Here is a 27,138-nt window from a genome sequence, read left to right as displayed (position 1 = left end):
CAATGCGAGAGACTGCCATTGTCTGAGACTTTATGTGGCTCTACAGAAAGTCTTTTGTGTGTGTTTTTTTTAGAATCTTGAACTGTGAATTGGAATGAAACCTAAATGTCCTCTAACTCAAACACTCGTGACTAACCATGTCTTCATTAATTCGCAGAGATGAATGGAAAAGATAGCATAGAGTGACCATATATCCGATGCATTGATCCTTTCTACCATGTTGAATCCATTTGTCACTCCTCAAGACTCCCACAATGCCTTGTGCTTATGCATCACTCACGGCATTGCACTCTAACACCACCTCCCACCCCCTACCCCCAACTGAATTGTAAGCTCCCTCAGTGCTGGGCCTGTGGCATTATTGCTTTTGTGGTGCAGCATCCAGCACAGGGCCTGGCTCATCAAAAATAATCAATGACCTGGGCCGGCCCGGTGGCTCAGGCGGTCAGAGCTCCATGTTCCTAACTCCGAAGGCTGCCGGTTCGATTCCCACATGGGCCAGTGGGCTCTCAACCACAAGGTTGCCAGTTCAATTCCTCGAGTCCTGCAAGGGATGGTGGGCTCTGCCCCCTGCAACTAAGATTGAACACGGCACTTTGAGCTGAGCTGCCGCTGAGCTCCCGGATGGCTCAGTTGGTTGGAGCACATCCTCTCAACCACAAGGTTGCCGGTTCTACTCCCACAAGGGATGGTGGGCTGCGCCCCCTGCAACTAGCAACGGCAACTGGTCCTGGAGCTGAGCTGCACCCTCCACAACTAAGATTGAAAGGACAACAACTTGACTTGGAAAAAAGGCCTGGAAATACACACTGTTCCCCAATAAAGTCCTGTACCCCTTCCCCAATAAAAAGAAAAAAAAAAGAAAAAAAGAGGGAATTTGATAATAACAAAAAAAGTTTAAAAAAAATGACTTGATTGAATAAGTAACTCAGAGCCTACAAATGCTTCTAGAAGCTGTAGTTTACAGACCCCAGTTCAGGCATCACTGCATAGGTTGCAGAATGGTGGCCTTGTGTAGGTTATAGGGTGGTGGGCTTGGAGCTGGGAGATTATAAGTAACTCACAGCACAATGAATTATGTACACCCTGAATTGTTAAAAACAGTCATAGTACTGGACTGAGGCCTGCTGGAACTCCAAACGGATCTGGTGGTTCTCAGTCTTCAAGGAATATAACACCCAGTGGGGGAAAAAATGTACACACCTGAAAAGTGAGTATGTATGGGAGAATTTTAGGAAAATATAAGATGACAATATAAGCTGCCTGAAAGCTTTTCTAAAACAAGACATTGGTTAACTACAAGAGATGTCATAAGGCAATAGATAATTAAATAAATATTAACTAAGTGGCTTAGGTAATCAACATCTGGAGATCAGAAGGGCCATCGGAAAAGATGTCAAATTGTAAGTGAGACTTGATGAGGACTTTGAAAGATTAATGGGGTCCTGGGTGGCAAACAGGGGGAAGGAAGAGTGGTCAAGGTGGAGGAGACATCTTAAGTAGAAGTGTGGAGGTGGGGACATATGCAAGGTGGTTCTCAGAACAGCATAGATTGACATTATACTAAGTGCTAATCTCACCAAATATGTAATTTTCTAATTAGATTGAAGAAGCTTCTGACCCTTTGACAAGATACTCTTCCAGTGGTCTTTGAAACAGAGATAACTTGGCAGATTCCATTAAGATTGTCCTAGTACCTTTGGATACATCCCTTCCTCCAGAAAACTGTAGAATGTTGAGTGAATGAATCGGTCTCTCCCAGTGCCCTCACAAAAATAATGCAGCTTTGGATTTTCATTAACGTAACTTTGGAAACCCCCATGTTTTGAGTATTCAGTAGCCTATATCATGACTTGAATCTCAGTTCCTGAAACCTCATTTTGCTCAAATTCCAAATAATTTAGTGAAATGGGAATGCAATCAGATTTCATTCTATATGAGACACCCCATTGTTCAAACTTCATTCCCCCATGGAGAAATGACATGGAAGATATAAAGATGGTTCCCACCAGGTAGGTTCAGTCACTCATTCCACAAGAATTGGTTGGGTTCTAGTGTATATACCAGGTACTACTCTAGGCTCAGGGGACTTGGCAGGGAACAAGAAGAGCAGAGTTGCTGCTCTCCTGGAGCTGAAGTCTAATAAGTTGCCACCTCAGTTTATCCCAGAGGATCATCCGAACTCCCCTCTCTAGCAAGGTGAGTTCAAGCACCTTGCAAACAGGCTCAGCCCAGGCAGTGCTTCTCCATTCTCAGGCGACAGTCCCTCATCTTTTTCTTAGCCGGGACAGAGGCCTGGCTTACCAGCAAGTGTTATGTCCTTGGGAGAATGTCATAACCTCCTTGACCCTATACTGTAGAGGCACGGGAACTCCCTACCACCTCTCAGCCCCAAGGCCACTTTACTGAAGAATCATTTACTGTTGAAAGTATTAGAAATGGTATTCTTGAAATTCTATTTGAAAATGCTTTCTTTCTTTTCAATATATTTCTATCAGATTTCTTCTTAGCAAGTTCAGATCAGCAACCAGAGGAGAAATCATCATAACTCCAAAAACTGAAAGTGGGCGGAGCTACAGCGTGGATTTAGATAGCCAACATTTTCGGAGTTTAAAGTCAGCCCCAGGTTCCGACAGGTAAGACACATGCAGATTGGGAAGTGCTGTCGCCTGAGGATAAGGTTGATGTATTTTCATCCAAACAGTACTTCTAGGTGTCTGTAAAGTATTACCTCTTGGAGAACTCCTAAAACATAATGCGAAAAGCCAGCAGGTTTTGAGTTGAAATGGAAAGCACTTACACTTCTTCCGGAATTACAGCTATGGAAACCATCTGTGTTATCTGCAGGGACAAGACATTATATTTTGGGACTCAGGGCTGCAGTTCAAATGGAGATGTACAGGGAAATGAAATTCTTTTCATTGATTTCTTGATATTTTTCTGTTTAAACTTCTGAAAAAGAAACCTCTAAGTGTCATATACATTTCCTGGTAGCTTTTTAAAATTATTAATAATTCATCATTTGAACTGCCTCAGAGGATTTCCATAAATTTCAGTTTCTACTTTCACCTCCTCTAACTCATTATTAGTGGGGCCAAGTGAGAATCTCCTATGCAGAGAGCTATCACCTCGTCAAGAATAGTAAAGAGAAACAGAAATGATAGCCAAGAACATAGTCATTTCATATCAGGCTTGATTTTCTTTATCTTGTCGGGGCATGAGTTAAGGCTTACTTTCATGATTAGTGTATTTTCAAAGACAAGAATGAGAAAAAAAGATCTATCCTCATGTTTCTCTGCTTCTTCCAAATGTTAACTCCCTTTTCTTTGCTTGGAGCTGCAGCAATTCTGAAAAGCCTGATAGTATAACTTCCTTAGGTTCTACAAGCAGAATTACATTCTCCCTGTTATTCATTTTAGAATATAGAGCAGCAAATTCCCCTAGAGAGGACAGGCACTCTTTTGACTGTTGTTTTTTTCCCTGATGACTCTCCATACCTGTTTCTTTTTTCCCTGAAGCATTTCTGCAAACTAGTGTCACTTTATGTAAAACTGCACAGAAAAACATATGAAAGCATAAAAGAAATCGTTTATCCACTATCGAAAGATCATCACCAAAGTCAGTATTTTCCACATTTTCAAGAATATGTATTTCCTTTACGATAAAAAAAAATTTAAACCATGGTTGCCTTTGTCCTTGAAAGTTAACCTTTGACTTCCCTTGGGGTAGCCCCATGTTGTGGCCCACAAAGCTTTATATAAACATCTCATTTTTGTTTCTTGATTGTTGAATTCCTGAATCTCAGACATCAAAATTATTTAGAGATGATAAGCAACTAGCTTAGTGTTGCTATTTTTGATTAGTCTCTTAGGGACTCCATGGATGAGCCATCTTGGCTTACATTCAGGCCAGCATTTAAGAGGGATATAGATAGATAAAAAGACAGAGGAGGGAGGGGGGGAGGAAGAAGGAGAAGGTGAAAGATGGAGTACGTTCAAAAAACAAAAAGTATCTTGACCCAACAAACAAAGTTAGATTATTCTATTTTAAATTCATTTGTTTTACAGTTACTCAACAAGAATAAGGGGCATGCACTCCAGTCTCACAGTGCTCGTACCATTCTTCCAGAATCTGTCTGCCTGGGCTTATTCATTGTGTCTTATCTCCTGCTGGGTATAAATAACCACAAAGCTATAAAGCCACATGGACATATTTCATCACATATTAGTGTATTGACTCAGAGGTTTCTTGTTCTTGTAAACTGGAAGGAGATCCCTAAGGAGACTTTATCTTTTAAATTGTGAATACCTGAAATGGTTTACAGATGATCAGAATATAGTCGTCAGGGGTGCTTTGGCTTAAGCATGTCAAGCACAATGTTTTTTCATTAAGAAAGAGAGTCAAGATGTTTGATCAGTAGAGCAAAATGTCCTTTTCCTACAATATGCGTTTATCACAATGGTGACTCATTAATAGACTGCCACAGTGAGATGAGTTACGTTACCCCCAAATTATTCCTTAGAAAGTTGGGGCATGTGGTGGCCCATCTTTTCTTAACTCCCATCACCTAAAGATGTTAACTCCTTTTTGATTGCTTAGAAGTGCAGTAATTCTGCAAAGCCAAGTAATAAAACTGGCAGACTTTCTTTTCTCCTCACATTCTGCAAGCAGACTTGCATTCTCCCCCATAATTCATTTTAGACTAAGGAACAGCAAATTCCCCTAAAGTGATTGTAAGGTCCCAGTCTCTTTGGTCTATTTCCTGACCCAACTTAGCAATTCCCCTTTCTCTTCCACAATACGTATTTTATCATGGTTCATTGCTCTTTTCCTGGAACAATTGGGCTGGGGCATTCTTTTTTTAAAACTCATATCATGTCAGAGTGGAAACAATGTTTCATCAGATGCCTGGTTGACTTTATATTACTTTTAAGTCATTTTAAAACAAGGAAAAGTATGAATGGGTTAGGCAAGGCCCAGTAGCTTCTCAGAAGCATGACACATGGCTCTTCACTGATTGCTAGGGACTTGACACAGTAAGCAATGGCGATTTTAAAATAATATAAGTGCAAACTACAGTTAATAAACAGAATGCTCTTCAAGACCGTGATTCCTCATTCCTTTTACATCACGGTGAGTCGTCGATGCGGTATGATTTGTGAGATATCTCTCTTAAGTCATGTCCTCCCAGAAACAACCCCTTGGACAAGGATTCATAAGGGAGTGATGTTAATGAAGTGATTCCAGGAGAAACAAGCAAGGGAGTAAGAGAAGCAGAATAAAGAAAGGGAAGAAGCTAAGCAATGTGCTCTCTCAAGTGAGGTCTGAGTTTGACGACTCAGCTTGATCCTGCAAGGATCAGGGGGCTCTGGAGCATAAATTATATCTGTAAATTTTTCCATTTTGAGGAGCTGGACTGTACCAATCAGTCATTGACTATGGATTCCCTTGGATAGAGTTTCCAGATTTAGCAACTAAAGATACAGGATGCCCAGGTCAATGTGAATTTCAGATAAACAAGTTTTTTTTCAAGTACGTCCCATGAACTATTTTCATTCATATAGTGTATAAATATTAGTATATTTTATACTAAAAATGATTTATTGTTTATCTGAAATTCTAATTTACCTGGGAGTTTTGTATTTTATCTGGCAAGTCTTCTGTGGGGAGTGGGAGGCACACGCCAAGGCATTTCTAGGCCTCTAGCTCCAGTACTTAAGGGCAGATCGCTGAAGGTCACAGGTGCAAACCATTAGCAGAAAAGCGCTCAGAAGCTGAGGACGGGTACACAGAGCTGGTCCAACGGGATCTGGGTAGGGTGTCAACAATGTCTCCTAAAAACCATAAAGGAAAGGTAGAACTTTGAACTTAAAATTCACTCTGTTCAGTCCAAAATGGAAGGATGATGCTAAGTTTTGCAACAGCATTTCTGTCAAGACATTGGATGATATGGTAAGCATTTTTACCACGTGACCTTCTACATTCTCATAACCAATTGGTTTCTCATCCTTCCTCTTCCCTACCCCCAACATATTCCATCATACCAGTTCTTTCCAAATATTTTCATTGCTCTCCGGGGGGCCCGAGACTGACTATCACAGTCTCTGTGAAGCTTCACAAGCTACTTTGATTGCCTCTAATCTAATAGCAGAGACCACACCATTCAAGCCTGCCCTAAGCTAGTCCTCACCCGCATTCTGAGTGCTATACCTCTCTCTCTCTCTCTCTCTCTCTCTCTCTCTCTCTCTCTTTATCTCTCTCTCTCTCTCTCCCTCTCTCTCTGACATGTTTGGTACCTTTTTGACTAAGAAAAATCATTCTTTCCTCATATCTATTATTTTGGCAAAATGAGTTTATGAAACCTATTCCCTCAATACATGATCCATCCTTTTTTATCAGAAGTAAAATTTCCTGTCCTGAATGTAATTTTCATTGACATCTTTGTAATTAAGATGCCAATTAAACAGTACCCTCTTACTAGTAATTCGAATATAGTGAGATACTCCCTTCTAGCTCTGCGTCAAAACCACATCTATAAAGTCAATGGTGATTTGATTTGTTTCTTGCCAGGCTTTAAAAATTGTTCACACCTATAGCACATCTCTAACAGTATATGGATTTTATTTCCTCATACTAGCTGTGGTAGTTTCGTGACTCAAAAAGATAAAGGCTATAAGGATTGTCCTCCAAAGGAAAATTACTTTAACCTCTTTCCTGTGCCTTTGCTTCATTGTTTAGTGCTAATTCCTCTTTCTTCCTATTTTAACCTACTTTGAGTGAGCTCAGCCCTCCTTAGTGGCAGCAAGAGGGGGGGCAATCAAAGCCACAAGCTGTCAGAAATGCTAACAGCCAAAGGCAATTCACAGAACCATGTTGTCCTGAGAAAAGTGAGTCTTACTTCCATGACATGATGGACATGTGACAGAACGGGTGAGGAAACATGGATTCACAGGAGTATTTAATTTACTTGGACTGTGACCATGTCAGTGGGAGTTATATGAGGTCTGGAGTTGCCAAATAATTCTTCAGCTATAAACTTCTATTTATAATTCAAAACCATCCCTTTTGAAACTCATCCTTTGCCCACCATACACACACACCACACACACACACACACACACACACACCTATCTTGATTTGGGTTCCCCTAGAAGCAAACCCTGACATAAGTTCAAGAGCAAGTAATTTATTTAGGATGTGGTCTTAGAAAATGCAGATAGGGGAGTGGAGAAGTGAGCCAGGGAAGAGAAGGAAGCCAAAACGACTGTATCATTAAGCCAGTTACCTCTATGGGCAACTAGAGCTCAGCCTCTCTGGACAACTGTAGGAAACAGAGAGAACACACCTCAGACTAATCCAGTCAAGAGAGCAAGACTGGCGTATTTATAGCCCAGTGCCCTGTTCATCCATCATTGGTTGAAGGCTAATTCTGGGATATTTTATGACATGTCGGACTCGTTCTGAGCTCCATGCTCTTGTGATCTGAGAAAGTCCTCAGGCAGAGAGTTGTGGGTCCCAGTAAACAGGATTCTGTGGGTAGAGGTGAGTGCTGAGGGGAATGGGTGGGGGCACCGAATTCCGCTGCATCATCCCTCCCAAACTGTTCTCAGACCTCTTCCAACAGTGCAGTTTGTCAAACAACCAGTTGCTCAGCCCCTGGTTTATGTTTACTTTATATTCATGTGACTTTCCTTATTATAATATCAGTGATATATAGAGACTTCGTAGTTCAGCCAGACCCTTGATGCTGTACTTTGGTTGAACTACAACCAGGTTCTTGACCTGCTTCATTCTTGTGGACAAATCATTGTAAGCCCGAAGCCACCTCCTTGCTGTCTCGTTTGTTTCTCCAATTGTTTCCCAAACATCCACTGCCTTAGCATGTTATTTTTCTGTGAACTAAATTAAATACATTTCCCTCCTCTGGTATAACCAATTTCATTTTTACTTGCTGTTACCTAATGTATGTTGTGTGATGTGTTATGTTTTCAGTTAGCTGAGACACAATAATGGTCTTCTTCAAAACATTGAGGAGTAGAGATGTAAGACGTACTCGCCTGTATTTTATTTATACTAATAAATTGAACACAGCTCTGCCAACATTATTGACCTAGTACAATGTGCCAGGTGGTAAATGTGGAAGTTCTTAGACAATGATACTGTTCCACTCCTTCATGAACTTCCAAATTGGCATGGAAGATTGGGATAACTGAACAAATAATTTCAAGGCAATATGGTATCATGATAAGAAGTTGTACTGTGTGCTCTGGGAAAACCAAAGACAGGCATTTACCCTTCCAGAGAATTCAAGGATGCTTCATGGAGATGACCCTTAAACGATTTTAAGGGATGAGGAGGATTTGGCCAGGTGAAGAAAGGTAAGAAGAACATTCCAGACAGAGGCAGAAGAAAATGCAAGGGAAAAGAGGCATAATGCAGTCTTCTTGCCGGTGCTGGAGAACCCACACTTCAGGATTTTTAGAGTGTAAAAATTAAGAGGTGAGATGGACAGCTAAGTTGGGCCAGAATGTGGATGGCTTTGGTTACCTTGGTAACCTTTGTCTTAGCATCCCAGGTAGAACAAGAGTTTAGCAAATCTGAACTACTAATTACAGAGTAAGTGCTTGTTCCATTTAATTACTGAAAGCGAAGTTCTGATAAATACTTGCTTTCTTTGGTGTCCATAGGGGAAGGCACTTGGCTTTCTTCTTGCTACTGACTTCTAGTCTACTTTTTCATGGCTGCTCGCCTCTCTCCTCCACCTGGCTTCCAGCCATTATTTAGAAACAAGACATGAAATCAGGATTTTCTTGTGATGGTAAAAGTCCAAAATATTATCAGACGAAGAGTTCTAGCTGTTCTTAACTTCTTTTGCTTCATACCCAGTCAGAGTCCTTTCCTCGTGATGATTGTCTCCTCCCTTTTAGAGTCTTTTAAAAGGAAACAGATCCTTTATGGCAACCCTAAATCTAAACCAACAAATAAATCAGCTTTTGTTTTAGTAAATCAGGTTATGAAGATTATGTAATTCACCTTGAGACTCATTGAACAAAATTTTATTGAACACCCACCACATTGTATTATCTTTGCCCTCTCTCCATAAAGGAAAACGAAGGAGAATATGTGTAATTAAGCTAGAGAAGCTTCCGATGAATTTCTGCTTCTTCCTCATTTCTCTGCTTCCCTAATTCACCATTCAAGAGCTCCTGTGATGGTTCACCTGTGCCTAAGTATAGCACACGCATGCACACGTACATACACACATACATCTGTGTGTGTGTGTATGTATGTATGTATGTATGTATGAATGAATGAACACATGCACCCAATACCTGAAATTCATTCCTTTGGGATGTGTTGACCTCTCCATAGAGTTTGTTTTTTAAGTGGAGACACCCATATTTGTGTGCCTGTGTGCATGGACACACACACAGGGATCAACAAACTTGAAATAAAGGTATAAATCGATAAAATATGTGGCTTTGTAGGCCATGTGGCCTGAGTTTGAATACTGAACTCTGCTGTTGGAGCATGAAAGTGGCTATAGACATAAAACCGAATGGGCATGCCTGCATCACAATAAAACTTTATTTGTGGACACTAAAATTTGAATTTCATGTAATTTAGGCATGTCCCCAAATATTATTCTTTTGATTTTTTTCACCCACTTAAATATGTAAGAACCACTTTTAGCTAATAGGCTGTACTAAAGCCGGTGGTGGGCCTAATTCGATCCACAGTCCATGGTTTGCCGACCCCTGGTGCAACATGTGCATTCATTAACACAGGAAGTATCCCTCCATTTACCACAGTCTGAGCCATGAGAACAGCGCAGCTCTCTTAATGTGAGCACTGTTCTGAATAAAGAAATTAGTGGTATGAGGAGAGGGAACGATGCAGGTGGCAAGATGTCTGAGATCAATGAATGTCAACTAATTCACAGTTTAGCCCAGTGTTTCTCAACCTGGACTGTGTATTAGAATCCTTAGGTTCGGGGTGGGGCGGGTATTAATCCGTGTTGATGCCTAGATCCCACACCCAGAGAGTCTGATATGATTAGTCTCGGGTGTGGCCCGAGCATGGGGATTTTTAAAAGCTCTCCCCATGTGTTTGATGTGCATCCAAAGGTGAGGGCCATATAGCTTCCATCAGACTGTTGAGAAAGATGTAGTATTCTGGGATCACCAAAGACAGGAAGGTTGAGCTATGTTCAACTTTTTTCCCTTTTCTTTCTCATTTTTAACAACTCTTCCCCGTTTAACAGGCTCACCTCACTTTCTGACTACAACCTCCCTTGCCTGTCTTTCTTACATACCTTCATGTCAGATCTGAAATAGCAGAAGTTAGGAAAGCTCATAAACCACAGGAAGAATAACACGCAGTCTCTGTGTCACGCTGTGCACTAGCCTCCTTGTCCCAGGGAATGTTAATGTCTCTCAGGGTAATGCTGCCTTTTGGCTAATCTTCCTTAGGGGAGCCCTCATTTAACCATGCAGGCGCAAGCTCAGCATTGTCAGCCCACTCTGGGAAGGTTGGATGCTGGACAATTCTTTCTAGGCTACAACTCCTGGGAGATAGTTATGTAAACCAGAAAGACAACTCATTAAATTATAATCTCAGTCCTCTATCCTTGGATCCTTTCTAGAAATGGATATATCTAAGAAGCTATTATCAAGGTTTTGGACTAGCATGAAATTAGAGATAACAAAATGAAGGGCTTTTGAAGTATATTTCATAAGCTGCAGTAAATGAGACTCTTTCCTACTCTAGGAAATGTGTCTTTCAATTAACCCAGAATATCAAAACTCCCCAGACAGTGTCACATCCCACACTTTGGGCCCTATTAGAACAAGATAACTGTTATCTCCTTCTTGCCAGTTTCCCCTTTAGCAAATTTTACCTTGAAGTTTTGTTAGCACTGATTTCTGATATTTCTAATTTAAATGTCAATAACATGATATCTGAATCAAAAATAGCTTTCTTCATTGAACTTTAAACTTCTCTAATTTAGACTTAATGAAACTTTTATCCTGTTCCTATTTAAGTGGCAAAGATGCGTATATTTTGTCATATTTTACATAACATCTAAAAGAGTTGCTGTCCAAATGTTTATAACATTCTGCCTCATTAGACTAAATTTTTTTCATCTAATTACCTGAAACAGCCAACTGAGAGGAAAATAATTTTGAGAAGCTCAGAGTAAATGTCAGAACAAATGTGAAAGCATATGTCATTTTTGAGATAATGGTTCTGGCAACAATGGTTCCCAGAAGCTGACCTACAATCACAAGAATTTTTTTCCTTATTGCAGGATAGCCTCTTGAATGTCATCACCACAATTAATCAACTTCTGCCAGAACTTCTACATACATAGGTCTTTTGGTTCTAGTAAAACTAATCCATGATGGGGACTTTTTCAAAACGGCCTGGGTCAGGGAGAACCTTCAGCACAGACACAAGCAGACATATCTGCATAAGTCACTCTGGATCATAAATTATTGGCTCATTTCTACAAGACTCACTCCTAGCCTTTCTTTTTTTAAAGGAGATTTTACTTAAAACACTAGGGAGAGAGATTTTTGAGGTAATATTGTTCTGAGAGTAGAGAACCTATGGTCATAACACAGCATTACTGGGTAGGTCTCTAAGCCCCTTCTGAATGGGACTTCCGAGATGAGCAGAATCACTTGGGAAGGCATGAATATGGTTAACTTTTGTCGAATGTAGAAATGTAGCACCTAAGATAAAAGGACTCAGGAAAATCACCAAGGAACTTAGAATTCACTTAATCTACTTAGTCACAAAATTTTATTCTCTTGTCAGAATCAAAAGCCACAATCATAGCCTGTGCAAAGTCCATAGTACTATAATTTATTCACAGTGCCATCTCTAGAAAGAAGCCAGAGACTGTTTCTATGTAGTATCAAATGAATGCCACCAGAGAATTTTCATAGTTCTCTTAATCAAATTCCAAGGAACTAACCCCCAGCTCTCTGATCCTTTGATTATCTTCGTGATAGGTCAATCTATCAACATAGAATCAGCCTGATTGTAGCAATTTGACCTTGGTGAAATGATGAGTAAGCAGCATGAGAAACTAGAATGAGTACAGGTTTTGGGTAGAAAGACGATTTTCAGTTTTTATCCTGACTTTGTCATGTACTAACTCTGTGACTGTGTGGTGGTGGTGTGTGTACGTACACACGTACATGCACGTATGGAATAATTGTTTAACCTCTCCAAGACTCACTTTCTTCATCTTTAAAATAGGATGTTAGTACCTTTTTTTTTTTTTGGTGAATGGAAAGTGTCTAACATCCAGAAAATACTCAGTAAACGCAGCTGCTCTTTGCATAATTATTGAGGTGGAGGCAGCTGGTAGTTTCAGTTGGCATATTTGATTTTGGTGGCTTCTCTGATGCATAGCCTTGAAAACACTTATGAACTGTAAGTGACAGCTCCAATGGCTACTGCCAGTTCTTCTGCCAGATTTATCTTCTGGTAATGACACATGCATAATCAGACGTTCTTTTTAAAAAAATATCCTTTATTCTTTTAAGTCTTTCCTCTGATTGGCTCAACTGTAAGCCCTAATCACTATCACCACTTTGCTTTAGCAATAAGATGTTTATTATTATAGGTGCACTTATAATTTATTAAAATAGTAACTAAAAGAGTGAAATTCGTAAGGGCTTATATTTTACCATTTAGCCATATTCTGTGCTCACTGAGGGTAAAGGATAAAATAAGAACAAACAATTTCTATTCAAGGCTAAATTGTCAAAGCTTATATTTACTTATGAAGCTCCATTTAATGAGAAAATTTGTGGTCTCCTCAAGGGCAGGAACTGTTTCTTCCTTAATCATTATTGAACGGAATTGAATCAGTTTTAGCAAACATGAAAGTGAGTCAATCCCATTTACCAAGTGGCATTATTTATACCACATAAATAAATGTGCACCATGAGTCAGTCTCTAAAACAACGCAAAAATAAAATATAATTTTCAATGTTTGATTAAATATGTTCTGAATGCCTTCTTTATGCCAAGACATTACGAAGGTGCTGGAGATATTATGGTAAATACAGAGTGAACTCTGTCCCCAAGGAGCTCACAACTGTGAAAGAGGCACCCAGGCCCACATATGTGGATTAGTTAGGGAGTCACACGAGACATTGTGTACTCAAGTGCTACATAGTTTGGCAAAGACCATAAGTCAATAGGAATTGAGTAGAGCAGAAGTTGACAAGGCCTGTGATTGACAGGAAAGGTCTAATGGGTGAGGCTGGACTCCACCTGAGCCATGAAGGATGGGGATAATTTGCACGAACTGAGAGTGGCAAATAGGGCATATTAGGTGGGGAAAACATAAGTAAAAGCCTTAAAGGTGGAAGCATGACCACGAGCATGGTAAATTGAAAGGATAGAAGGGGATCTGGACTTGGCTGAGACAGTGATAGCAAGCTGTGGGAAATATAGTTGGAAAGGTAGTGAAACTCAATGACAAAGACCCTGGAGTCAGACAAATGGGGTTGAACCTTGTGAGCCCTGGATGGTCTTTGAGGAGGAGAGGGACGTGATAGTTGATGACCAGTTCCAGTGTGGCTCTGGTGTACTTAAAGACATGTGGCTCACATGTCTTTATCATTTTCTTTTAAGCTTTTCCCTGATTGCGTCTTTGGTTGCTGCTCTGCTTCCATGTTAATTCAGAATATTCTTTCACATTTAGGGGAAGCACTGGTTCATCAGATCTTAATGACCAGGAAGCTGGTCCTGGGACTCCGAAGAGCAGCCAGAGCAACAATATGACCCCAGTCACTCAGAGGTCACCCGCCCCAAGCACACGTAGCATGACCTCATTCAGCAGCAGAGTAAGTACACAGATGTGAAGAGACACCCAGCTTCTGGGACTCGACCTCAGCACCAATGCCATGACTGGGTTTCAACTCTCTGTGTCTCTGCGCATGTTGTTTACACTGCCTAACGGTAGAAAGCTCTTATCAGGACCAAACCTATTGTGTCCTTGGCTCCTGGCAGGAAACCTAAAGTGAGAAGGAAAAGGAAGGAGCAGGTTAAAGGTGGCATTTGTATGATGGGGATTTAAATGGCTATATGGTATAAAATAAATATAAGTAATTTTTAGAAGTCTTTAATTTTTTTTTTCTTTATTATTTATTTTTTAATTTATTGGGGTGACAATTGTTAGTAGAATTACATAGATTTCAGTTGTGCAATTCTGTATCACATCATCCATAAATCACACTGTGTGTTCACCACCCAGAGTCAGCTCCCCTTCCATCACCGTACATTTGATCCCCCTCACCCTCATCCCCCACCCCCCAACCCCCTTACGCTCTGGTAACCACCAAATTACGTTCCCCAGATTAATTTTCAAACCCCGTGGCCATCCTGTGGTCACCGACTGCCCTCCAATCCCCTCACCCTCCCCCCCACCCCCCACTCCCCCCGCCCATCTAGCAACCCTCAGTTTTTCCTCATTGTCTCCCAAACAGTTTCTGATTAGTTCATTCACTTATTCTTTTCTTTAGAATCCGCAAATAAGTGAGATCATATGGAACTTATCTTTCTCTGTCTGACTTATTTCACTTAACATAATGTTCTCTAGATCCATCCATGTTGTTGCAAATGGTAAGATTTCTTTCTTCCTTATGGCTGCATAATACTCCATTGTATAAATGTACCACAGTTTCTTAATCCAGTCATCTACCGATGGGCATTTTGGTTGTTTCCATGTCTTAGCTATTGTGTATAGTGCTGCAATAAACATAGGAGTGCATAGAGATTTTTGAATTGAAGTTCTGGATTTCTCCGGATAGATACCTAGGAGTGGAATTACTGGATCATAAGGTAGTTCCATTTTCAGAATTTTGAGATACTTCCATACTGTTTTCCATAGCGGCTGCACCAGTCTGCAATCCCACCAACAGTGCACAAGCGTTCCCTTTTCTCCACATCCGCGCCAGCACTTGTTGTTTGTTGATTTATTGATGATAGCCATTCTGACTGGGGTGAGGTGGTATCTCATTGTGGTTTTTATTTGCATTTCTCTGATGGTTAGCGAGGTTGAGCATTTCTTCATATGTCTGTTTGCCATCTGTATGTCCTTTTCAGAAAAATGTCTCTTCAAGTCCTCTGCCCATTTTTTAATTGGATCGTTTGTTTTTTTGGAGTTGGGTTGAGTAAGTTTTCCATAGATTTGTGATATTAATCCCTTATCAGATATATCACTGGCAAATATCTTTTCCCATTCAGTAGGATCCCTTCTTGTTTTATTGATGGTTTCCTTTGCTGTGAAAAAACTTTTTAGTTTGATATAATCCCACATGTTTATTCTTTCTCTTAGTTCCCTCGCGCGAGGGTGTATATCAGTAAAAATCTTACTCCGGGTAATGTCTGAGAAGTTTCTTCCTATATTTTCTTCTAGGTATTTTATGGTTTCAGACCTTACATTTAAGTCTTTAAGCCATTTTGAATTTATTTTTGTATATGGTGTAAGGAGGTGGTCCAACTTCATTTTTTTGCATGTGTCTGTCCAGGTTTCCCAGCACCATTTATTGAATAGACTGTCATTACTCCATCGTACATTCTTGCTTCCATTGTCGTAGATTAAATGGCCATATAGGCGTGGATTTATTTCTGGACTCTCTATTCTGTTCCATTGATCTATGTGTCTGTTTTTATGCCAGTACCATGCTGTTTTGATTACTGTAGCCTTGTAGTATAATTTGAAGTCAGGTATTGTTATACCTCCCACTTTGTTCTTATTTCTCAAGATTGCCTTTGCTATTCGGGGTCTTTTATGGTCCCATATAAATTTTAGGATTATATGTTCTATTTCTGTGAAAAACGACGTTGGCAGTTTGATAGGAATTGCATTGAATATGTATATTGCCTTAGGCACTATGGACATTTTAACTATATTAATTCTTCCTATCCATGAACATGATATGTGTTTCCATCTATTTATATCTTCCTTCATTCCTTTCATCAGTGTCTTATAATTTTCTGAGTATAGATCTTTTACCTCTTTGGTTAAATTTATTCCCAGGTATTTTATAGTCTTTGGAGCGATTGTAAATGGGATTGTTTTTTTAATTTCTCCTTCTGATGTTTTATTATTGGTATATACAAATGCAACTGATTTCTGAATATTAATTTTGTATCCTGCCACTTTACTAAATTCATCTATCAGCTCTAATAGCTTCTTGGTGGAGTCTTTAGGGTTCTCTATATATAGTATCATATCATCTGCATACAATGATAACTTTACTTCCTCCTTACCAATCTGGATGCCTTTTATTTCTTTTTCTTGTCTGATTGCTGTGGCAAGAACTTCCAGAACTATGTTGAATAGAAGTCTTTAATTTTCATCCTCCATGTTACTTCTCAAGATGTTGACTGCACTAAAATTTTTCCAAACTGATTTAAATCAGGAAAGGTAGAATCTTCAAATATTTTTATAGTTTTCTATACATCTGTTAAGATAAGGGGTCAATACATAACGAAGACTTAAATTGCATTATATATGTGTGTATATAATACAGAGCATCGCCAAAAAATGTATACACAGTTTAAGAAAGAAAAAAATTGTATTAAGATTGTAATACTCAATATATATCGATAACAGAAGATGAATACAAATCATGTGTATACTTTTTTTGGCATCCCCGGTATATAATATGGAAGCTGTTCTTTTGAATGAACAAGCATCGACAACATTTTTTGATTAAGCAAGAAACAGCGTATATATAGCTAACATCTATATTTAAGAAAATTTTATGTACAAATGACAATTTTTTGAGTCAGCTAGTATTTAATGAGGGCCTACTATATGCCAGGCCCTGGTCAAGCCAAGACTTGAAGGCAGTGAAATAATTAGCCGTGCAGGCGGGGACAGCACTGATATTCAGCAAGTATATTACAGGAAAGCTGTTCCAATTACTTATGGCTAGCCTCCATCTTGAATAGTTAATGGCCTTGCTCAACAGTCTGAAATATCTTTAATGCCCCTGGAGGAGTAGCCGCTGTAAAGACCTGAGGTGAGAGCGTGCCTGGTATATTCAAGGAAGAGCAAGAGAGCCAGTGTGGCTATTGTGAGTGCATGAAGGAAGGAGTACTAGGAAATGAGTCCACAGAGGTAGTAGGGCCAGATGGGCCTTGTAGATCACTTATATGGACTTTGGCATTTACTTCCAATAAAATGGGAGTAGTTGCAGGTTTTGAGCAGAGGAATAGCATGATCTGGCTTCTGTTTACACAGGATCTGGTGACTGTGTTAAGAAGCAGCTACCGTGTTTCTCCGAAAATAAGACCTAGCCGGACAATCAGCTCTAATGTGTCTTTTAGAGCAAAAATTAATATAAGACTCGATCTTCTATAAGACCCGGTCTTATATTTTAGTAAAATAAGATGGGGTCATATGTTAATTTTTTTTTTTTAATTTATTGGGGTGACAATTGTTATTAAAATTACTCCAAAAGACATGTTAGAGCTGATTGTCCGGCTAGGTCTTATTTTCAGGGAAACACGGTACAGACAGTTGACGGTGCTGTTCTTACTCGTGCATTCTAGCTGATCTAGCTAGTCCTTTCTAAGGGAAAAAGAGAGACAAAGGGAAATATTTTCTGTTGAATAAACGTAAGACAGCACAGTACTTTAAGAAGCACATTTGCTCTTTCATGAAGGGAAGACATATAAAGTGAGATGATGATCAAAGTAACTTCTCAATTTCTCCCATTTCTCGCATCTCTTTGTTTCAATGTTTTTTGCTTTAGCACGCAAGAAATAAGTTTTTAAAGTGGAAAATTCTTAGAACATGAAAGTCTCTAACCTGTCCTCTGCTGTGATGTAACTTGTCGATTTTAGGTTTCACATCCTGAATCTCCAGAGTATGTGTTGTATGTTAATGACCGTGCAATATTAATTAGCCCATTAATGCTCAACATTACTGATACTCCCAGGGTGCCAATTGGAAAATTTGCTGTTGTCATAATTGCCACTAAGGAAAATGGTCTTGCTTCATTGGAGAACTAACTCCATGTGTGAACAACATTTTGAAGAGATATTGAAAATTGACCTAAAACAATTTATCTCTTTGACTTCTGTAACAATCTTTTGATAAACCTTAGTAGTCTGTGGCAGTTAGTTGGGAGCTATATTCTTCTTGCTACAAGGAGTATGTGTTAGGAAATAATCAAAGACCAAAAACAGTTTATATTGGATGTGCATTGATTAGCATGCTAAGCCAGTGAGAGCCACATCTCTGGAGTGAGTTCATCAAAGTTTCCCTCTTTGGACTAAATGCAGGGCAACCAGGAGGGAATTCCTTCCTGTAGGACTTTGAAAGGCATTTTTTGATTGTTTGCAGAAAGGGGAATTGAAAGTCTCTTTTAGGTTTGATCATTATCACACTGTGGTGTCATTTGCATGGACATTGAACCTCATCCCAGTTCTCAAAAGTTGCAAAATTAGTTTTTAATGCTCAAGCAATTTTGGAGTGATACAGTCGTCAAGCCCCTATGGGCCCAGGCAAAGTTGGGACAGAGTTGTCGTTTATTGTATGTTACACTGAAAGCAAGTCTCAGACTGAATTCTGCCACATGCATAAGAATTTTTAGCAAGCAGGCACCCAGAAAATCACTAGTCATGTAAACTGGGGAAGTCCCCATTCTTTATCCTTTTATGAACTTTCATAAGCACCTTGCTTGAAAGATTCATTCAAATAACAATGTAACCAGCCATGTTCTGATCACCCAGCCTGCTAAATGGAAAAGGTGGCGTGATCTTCTTTTAAATGGGGGTGGAGGAGGTAAAGGATGGTTAAGGATAGAGGGTGTTGAAAGTGGGGACAAACATAGGACCAGACAGAGTTCTAAGCCCGAGTACTACTCTAAGGATATTAAGCTTGCCAGGTTCTTATACATATAGTTCATGTAAGATTAGAGGTACCTATATCATCTTTCTTGCTAACCATGTATTGGAACACTCACTAATTTTGTGAATGAAAAATTATTTCAGATGCCTTTTGTGCTAATTAACAAACCTCTTGGTACAGACTTTAGAGAGTAATTATTGATAGTAAGTTTTAGAGAATATGGACTCTTGATGAGGGACCTCCAAATATCAACTAGCTCCTCCTAAAGAGTGTACACATAAACATGGTTATACTGAAGTATATTACTATGGAAGGATTTTAAAGGAAATCAATGTCAGTATAATGTTTTGTTTTGTTTTGTTTTTTCATTTTTACTTTGTGAGAAGGAACATGGTTTTGAAAATTCCATGGATTTGGCTGCCTTTGAAAGCACCTCAGAGGACCTCACAAAGAGTCATCGCAGAAACACTTCTGGCACACCTTCCATAGCAATTTCTGGGGCTTCCTTCTCCTCAGGTGGGTATTTACAATGTGACTACTCTGTTGTACAAAAGTCTAAATCAGGTGGAACTACACTCTTGTGTGGCATTAAATGGATGTGTCATGCCTTAGATAAAAATTGTCCGTTCTTTGACGCATGGTAGTAGGCCCACTCCATAAGAGCTTCTTAAAGATGGTCCCAGGTGGTGTCTTCAGCTTCCTGCATGCATGCAAAATCCATTCATTCAGTGTATACTTTTGCCAGCTATCACTGCCAAGTTTCAAAGCTATATCAAATGTCAGTATAGGAGTGTAAGAAATATAATTGGCTCATTTGATGTGGAAGATAAGGACACATGCCCAGAGTTCAAAGAAATGGTAGTTCAATTGATCTGGTGGTCAGAAATGCCCTATATCTAGACAGATTAATTATTTCACGGCTTAAGTAAAGAATTATTATGCAAGTAGCATTAGGGTATTCATAATAACCCCTTTCTTTTGTGTGGTACATTCAAATATATCATTTCACTTCATCACCACAACAGTCCTCTGAAGCAGGTATTATGTATGTTACAATTTTATTACCTATGAATAAGGACACTCTGTAGACCTATCTGTCATAATGATGGAGTTTATATCCCGTGTGTAGAATGAAAATCATGACAAAATCCTCAACATGAAAAAAGTTACTTGTTACCTAATGATGATATTTGCATAAAGCGTAACACTGGATTCTGTGTGCTGAGCTGGGGAGTCTCTCCTAGCCAGGTAGCTCCCAAAGGGTTTTCTAACTGTGTGTGGTTATCACTGCATTTTGTTCAGGACTAGAAAATCGGTTCACCTGTGAAATGCAAAATTTTAAACGAGCCTAGAAGCCAACCTCGTAGAGTTTCTACTGCTAGAGTTCCTAATATTCTGCTGCACATCTCCTGTTTATTGAGTACTCTGTATCAGGCACTATGCTAAGCACTTCTGCATCATTTCATTTACAGTTTCAAACTTACGTACTTGATTGCTGTCTTAAATCTTTCCATTTATAAGCAACTGTATTTATCTCAGCAGGGCTTTGACATAGAACTGTTCAGTGGAAATAAACTGTGTCTTGGGAAGCTGTCCACAGCAATCCTGAGGAGTGCATTGTTCTTATATTTTCAAAAGCAAGATGTTCTTCTGATGAAAGAATGTTCTGGTGCCTCAAGAAATAGATTTCCTCCTAATTTACCTCTAGCCACTCACTGGTGTGTGAATTCTCTAAATTTTGAAATCAAGAGTAGTTATTGTTATATTTTTTTCTAAGCTTAAGAGCTTATTCTGTGAGAGTTTTTCAATATCTATGAGCAAAACAGAAGCCTTAAACAGCTTAAAAATTAACATTTTATAGTAGAGCATTTAATCTTTTATGATCAAAGAAGAAATGACACATCAATGTTGGTAATTCAGTCCAAGGAAATTTCAAAATACTATTAAAAAATGGAAGTGTGTTAGCATAAACAGCATTAAGTTACTGACTTTGACCGTTGTTTTCATGACAGTATCTATGCCCCATGCCTAGAAAGAACTGGAATAGAGGTGAAACATTTGCAATGAAAAATGCAACCGAACAAAATAAGCTGATTCGTATCTTTCCTTTTCTCTTCCTTCCTTCAGACCGGAGTCAATCTGAGTTAGATTTGAGTGGATCATTCACAGAAGACTTTGAGGATACTGTAAACCTAAGAAGCAAGTCTGTCCCTGGGGTTTTAGACAAAGACTTGGTAAGTTGGATGTGGAAGAGAGTCTAATGATCATGAGGAAAGGGCATGATCTTGTTCCAAACCTGTCCACTTTTAGGTGAGGATGAGTTGAGACTAGCGTGAGAATGGATGATAATCTCTTCCTATGAGTCTTCACAACCAACAACTAAGAAATGATTTAGAAAAGGTCAAAGGTAATCATGTTAATGAGTGAGGATTATCCCTAACAAAACGCCTGTTGAGAATTTCAATTCCTGGCTAAAAGCACATCACTTCATCTAAACCTGGAAAATGAAGGACCTCAGCATTTCCTAAACCAAATATTACTAGACTTATCTGACAATATATTTTATATGAACCTTTCTACATCTCAAGTATGCCCAATAAACTACCTTCTTAATTGAGACTAAATTATGTGAAAATTAATATTTATGGGAACTCATTTATAAAATGAGTTTTAAGGTTCCTTCCAGTTCTAATATTCTGATATTTTGATTTCTATAATTGCTATAATGCCATTTGAATTCTTTGGAAGAAAGATATAAAACAAATGTTAAATGATATTAATATATTTCCAAAGCAAGCCAGGAAACTCAGAGTTCTAAAACTCAGTGTTACTTACTATAGTATAAAATAACTGGGAAAGTATTTTAAAATCCACCGCAAAGTGGGGGCAGGGGTCAGGCAATAAAATGAAATGGTTTCAAGGATGACTTTTGTTCATCCTTTAAAGAACAGGTAATTCCAATGCTACGAAACCTATTCCTGATCTTAGAAAACTTTGAAAATCTTCAGATTCCTAGTTTGAAGCTATTATAACCTTAACAGTCAAACTTGATTTTAAAAGCAGTTTAAAAAATACTAATTTAAAACTAATAGAAACTATTAAAATATTATTTTAAAAATACTAAATGTCCAAAAACCCCATAGTGTATATCCTTCTATTTTTTTTAAATTAAAGTTTATTGTGGTGACAATTGTTAGTAGTGTATATCCTTTTAAATGTTGAAATGATAAAGCCATTTCCATTAAAATCAAGAACAAAACATTCCCACTATTAGTATATTAATCAACATTGTTCTGAAGATTCTGACAATTTCAATCTGAGAAGAAAATCAAATGATCTTTGTAAATGTTCAATAAGATATAAAACGGTATATGTTTCCTAATATGCTTGAATAACAAAAAAAAATCTTATGTGATTTAGTAAGAAAAGCTTGGAATCAGCAAGGGAATTTGGGAAGACCAGCAGCTCAGCTAATCTTAGTTTATGATCCTGGTTTGGCAAGCAATAGACTCACAAACTAACCAGAAATTTATTGGGAAAGCTGATCAATGAGACAGCCATACAGGGGCTTGACAAGCTATCCAGACATTCTTGTGGAGAGCGGTGGAGAAAGTGAAGACTGGAGTGAGACCAAGCTATTGAGTTATCTCTGGCTGACTATGAGCTGGAGCACGTGTACAAATAAGACATGAGAAGGCCCAGTAGGAAGTAAGAGCTAGAGGAGACTTGGAAAACTGCCTGATTTTTGAATGCACTCTAAAAACAACACAGATTTCACAAATGAAAGAGAACGGTTAAGGGCTCACTGGCTTGAGGTGTTTGAACAACCTCTAAACAATTACTAACTGATCGCTAAACCATGCACATATAGGGATGATCTATAGGAAGTTAAGCCTAAAAATAAAAACGAGAATTAAAAAAAGATGACCAGAGACATGAGCAGCCACAAACAGGGCAGGAAACAGGTTGGTCCAGCCAAGTTACTAAATAAACAAACAAACAAAACAAAACAAAAAAACAGATAAAACAAGGAACAAGTAGCCTTCAGTGGTAAAAATAATCAGAATCCAGAGTTACTATAATATATAAAGGAAAATGTTGGTTTTTTGAGATCAACAAAATGGACAAACCTTTAGCAAGCCATGATTTCTTAGGCTCAGCATTACTGACGTTTATGGCTAGATAATTCAGTGTTATGGGGGACTGCTCTGTGTACTGTAGGATGTTTAAAAAGATCCCTGGTTTTTATCCAGTAGTACTCCCTGAGTTGTGACAACCAAAAATATCTCCAGATAATACCAAATGTCCCCTTGGGGGGAAAACCACCCCCAGATGAAAACCACTAAGCTACAGTAGCAAGAAAAAAAGTGAGAGGACACAAATTACCAAAATTAGGAATGAAAGAGGGGGCATCACTACCAACATAACAAATTTAAATGATTATAAGGTAATACCATGAACAACTGTACGGCAACTGGATTGGCAACTTATATGAAATGGACAAATTCTGAGGAAGACACAAATTACTAAAATTGATTCAAAAAATAGAAATTCTCTGTAGATCTAGAATAAGTTAAAAGTACTGAATTAGTAATTAAAAATCTTTCCCAAAGAAAAGCTTAGATATAGATGGCTTCACTGATGAAGTCCTTGAAATATTTGAAAAAGAAATATTATTAATTCTTCACAAAGGAAATACTTCCCCACTCATTTTATGAAGCCAATATTACACAACCATAGCTAGACAAAGACACTGCAAGAAAAAAAAAACTAGAGACTAATACCCATCATGAGTATACATGGAAAAACCCTTAATAAAATATTTGAAAACCACGTCCAGTAACAAAAAAGGATTATACACCATAACGAAGTGGGATTCATCCTATGGATACAAAGTTGATTTAGCATTCAAAAATAAATTAATGTAATACATCATATCAGTAGAGTAAAATAATAACCACATCATCTCAGTAGATGCAGAAAAAGCATTAGACAAAATCCAACAGCCATTCATAATAAAACTCTCAACAAACTGGGAATAGAGGAAACTTCCTCAGTCAAATAAAGGGCATCTTCAAAATTCCTCCGGCTAGTTGCCATACTTAAAGCCAGAAGGGACCAAATGCTTTCTCCCTAAGTGCAGGAACAAGATGAAGATTTTCACTTTCACTGCTTCTATTCAACATTATACAGGATTGTCTAGCCAATACAGTAGGAAACAAGAAGGAAAAGGAAGGAAGGGAAGGAGGCAAAAAAAAGAAACAGATAAAAAGGGAAAGGAAGGCATCTCATTGGGAAAAAAGAAGTGTTAACTTCTTTACTTGCAGATGACATGGTTCTGTATGTAGAAGAATCTAAAGAATCTACAAACATATTACTAGAACTAATAAACAAGTTCAGCAAGGTTGAAGGATATAAGATCAAATATAAAATACAATTGTATTTCTATATATTAGCAATGAATCTGAAAATGAAATGAAGACTATAATTCCATTAACAATAGCATGAAAAATACTTAGGAATTAATTCATCAAATAATATGACAGTCATGTATATTGGAATTTAGAAAAATATTGCTGAGCTAAATTAAAGATCTAAATTTATGGAGAGACATTCTGTGTTTATTGATTAGAAGATTCAAAAATTTTAAGATATATTCTCTCCAAATCTATAAACACAAACCCTATTAAAATCTAAGCAGGCTATTTTGTAGAAATGGACATGGTAATTCTAAAATTTATGTGGAAATGAAAAGGATCCAGAGTAACAAAATCAATTTTAAAGAACAAAGTTGGAAGATGTAATCTGTTAGATTTTGAAACTTACTATACAGCTATAGTATTAAGTACAGTGTAATATTGGTATAAACATAAGCATTCAAAGGAATAGAACAGTCCAGAAACAACCCTTACACTTATGTTCTATTGCTTTGGGGCAATTCAATGGGGAAAGGATATCTTTTCAACAGATCATACTGGGACAATTGGATATCCATAAGCCAAAAAGTGTATGTGGTGGGGTAGGGAGGGGAGAAGAACTTTGATTCCACCATACACCATGCACAAAAACTAACTCAAAATGGATTTCATACCTAAATGTAAAAACTAAAACTATAAAATTTCTAAAAGAAACCTAGGAGATTGTGAATAGTGCTGCCAAGATATAGAAACAACCAAAATGCCCATCAATAGACAATTGGATAAAGAAATTGTAGTACATATATACAACGGAATATTACTCTGCCATAAAAAAGAATGAAATCTTACCATTTGCAACAACATGGGTAGACCTAGAGGTTATTATGCTAAGTGAAATAAGTCAGACTGAGAAAGACAAATACCATATGATCTCACTTATATGTGGAATCTAAAGAACAGAATAAGCAAACAGAAATAGACTCATAGATACAGAGAACAAAATGGTGGTTGCTAGATAGGGAGGAGGGTTGGGGGGATGGGTAAGAAAGGTGAAGGGATTAGGAAGTACAAATTGGTAGTTATAAAACAGTCACAGGTATATAAAATACAGTATGGGGAATATAGTCAATAATATTGTAAGAAATATGTATAGCATCAGATGGGTACTAGACTTACCGGGGATATCCCTTCATAAATTATATAAATGCCTAATCATTACACTGTACACCTGAAACTAATATAAAATAATATTGAATGTCTATAATTTTAAAAATATAGTCATGGAATGTAAAGTACAGTATAGGGAATATAGGCAATGGTATTGTAATAACTATGTACGGTGTCAGATGGATACTAGACTTGTTGGGGTCATCACTTTTGAGGTATGTTAATGTCTGATCACTATGTTGTTTGTATACCGAAACTAATAACAATATATACATACATACATACATACATACGTAAAAGAAAAACATATATTTCAAATCACACAAATGTACAAAGTAAAAACAGGCAGCTAAGGAATTAGTGGGTTAACAAAGATATCATAATGAACATAGAAAACAATCAGAACTACACAAAAATAAAAATACTACGAAAAAAAGTAAAGGATGCAGCAGAAGTATCACTTGTGGGAAAATTTTATACCCTTAAATATTTACATAAGGCAAGAAGGGGTGAAAATTGTTCACTATGAATAAACTTTGTAGTTAGGATAATAACACATTAAACTCAAAGAATATCAAAATAGAGATATAATTAAGAACAGAAATCAATTAACTACAAAACATAAAATGGAGAATAAAAACAAACGGTTCTTTGAAAAAACTAATAAAGTAGTCTCTCAAAGGAGTGGAAAAGACAAAAAGAGAGGGAGAAAATAAATAATGTGAATGAAAAAGGGAGCATAACTACAGATAAAACAGATTTAAAGATAATATCAACAATTATGTGCAAAAATTTTGAAAACTTAGATGAAATGAATAAATTTCTATAAAAATAATAATTTTTCAAAAGTGACTCAAGAAAAATTTAAAAACCTGATATTTCTGGATCTGAATAATAAAACTGAAATAGCAGTTTACAATCTCATAAAGACAAAAACAGACCCAGACTACTTTATTGGAAAACCCTATGAAACTTTCAAATAAATTATTATCCTAAGTTTTCCATAAAGTATTTTTATTGTGGTAGAATATGTATAGCATAAAATATGCCCTTTACCTATTTTTGAATCTACAGTTTTGTGGCATAAAATGTACTTATATTGTTGTACTCCCATCACCACCATTCATCTCCACAAATTTTTTATTTTCCCCAACTTAAATTCTATACCTATTAAATGCTAACCATTATTCCCCCTCCTTCAGTTCCCTGGCAACCACCATTCTGCTTTCTGTCTGTGAGTTTGATTACTCTAGAAATCTCATATAAGAGGACTCATACAAAATTTTCCTTCTATACAAACTTTTTGGGATAATTGCAAGTTGGAATGTTTCTAACCCTTTTGTGAGTCCAGTGAAAACCAAGGCATTTTGAAAAAGAAAATGGCAAGTCTATTTTATTTCTAAATATAGATGGAAAAATCCTAAGCAAAATTTTAGCAAATTGAATTCAGTTGTGTGTAAGAAGGATAAAACACCATGACCACGCTGGATTTATCACGGGTTTCCAATGATTTTTCTTATAAAGTTTATTGGGGTGACAATGGTTAGTAAAATTACATAGATTTCAGGTGTACAATTCTGTATTACATCATCTATAAATCCCATTGTGTGTTCACCACCCGGAGTCAGTTCTCCTTCCATCACCATATATTTGATCCCC

The 27,138-nt window shown here is 37.8% G+C and overlaps 1 protein-coding gene across 3 annotated transcripts in view; it reads left to right on the top strand.

Moving 5' to 3' along the window:
- The window catches only part of SYTL5 (synaptotagmin like 5), a 135,307-nt gene that overhangs the window by 66,883 nt on the left and 41,286 nt on the right, over window positions 1-27,138 (top strand). For 2 of the 3 annotated variants that reach the window (XM_033106282.1, XM_033106106.1), the window contains exons 6-9: window positions 2,499-2,636; window positions 13,730-13,871; window positions 19,282-19,411; window positions 21,023-21,129. In XM_033106282.1, the coding sequence (XP_032962173.1) occupies window positions 2,499-2,636; window positions 13,730-13,871; window positions 19,282-19,411; window positions 21,023-21,129 (517 nt within the window). Of the gene's footprint in view, window positions 1-2,498; window positions 2,637-13,729; window positions 13,872-19,278; window positions 19,412-21,022; window positions 21,130-27,138 lie in introns of all 3 variants that reach the window. The other variant, XM_033106198.1, reaches the window with a different exon arrangement.

The sequence above is a fragment of the Rhinolophus ferrumequinum genome, chromosome X (genome assembly GCF_004115265.2).
Source record: "Rhinolophus ferrumequinum isolate MPI-CBG mRhiFer1 chromosome X, mRhiFer1_v1.p, whole genome shotgun sequence".
NCBI lineage: Eukaryota > Metazoa > Chordata > Mammalia > Chiroptera > Rhinolophidae > Rhinolophus > Rhinolophus ferrumequinum.
Note: the sequence above shows the minus strand (reverse complement) of the source record. Positions and strands in the feature narration are given on the sequence as shown.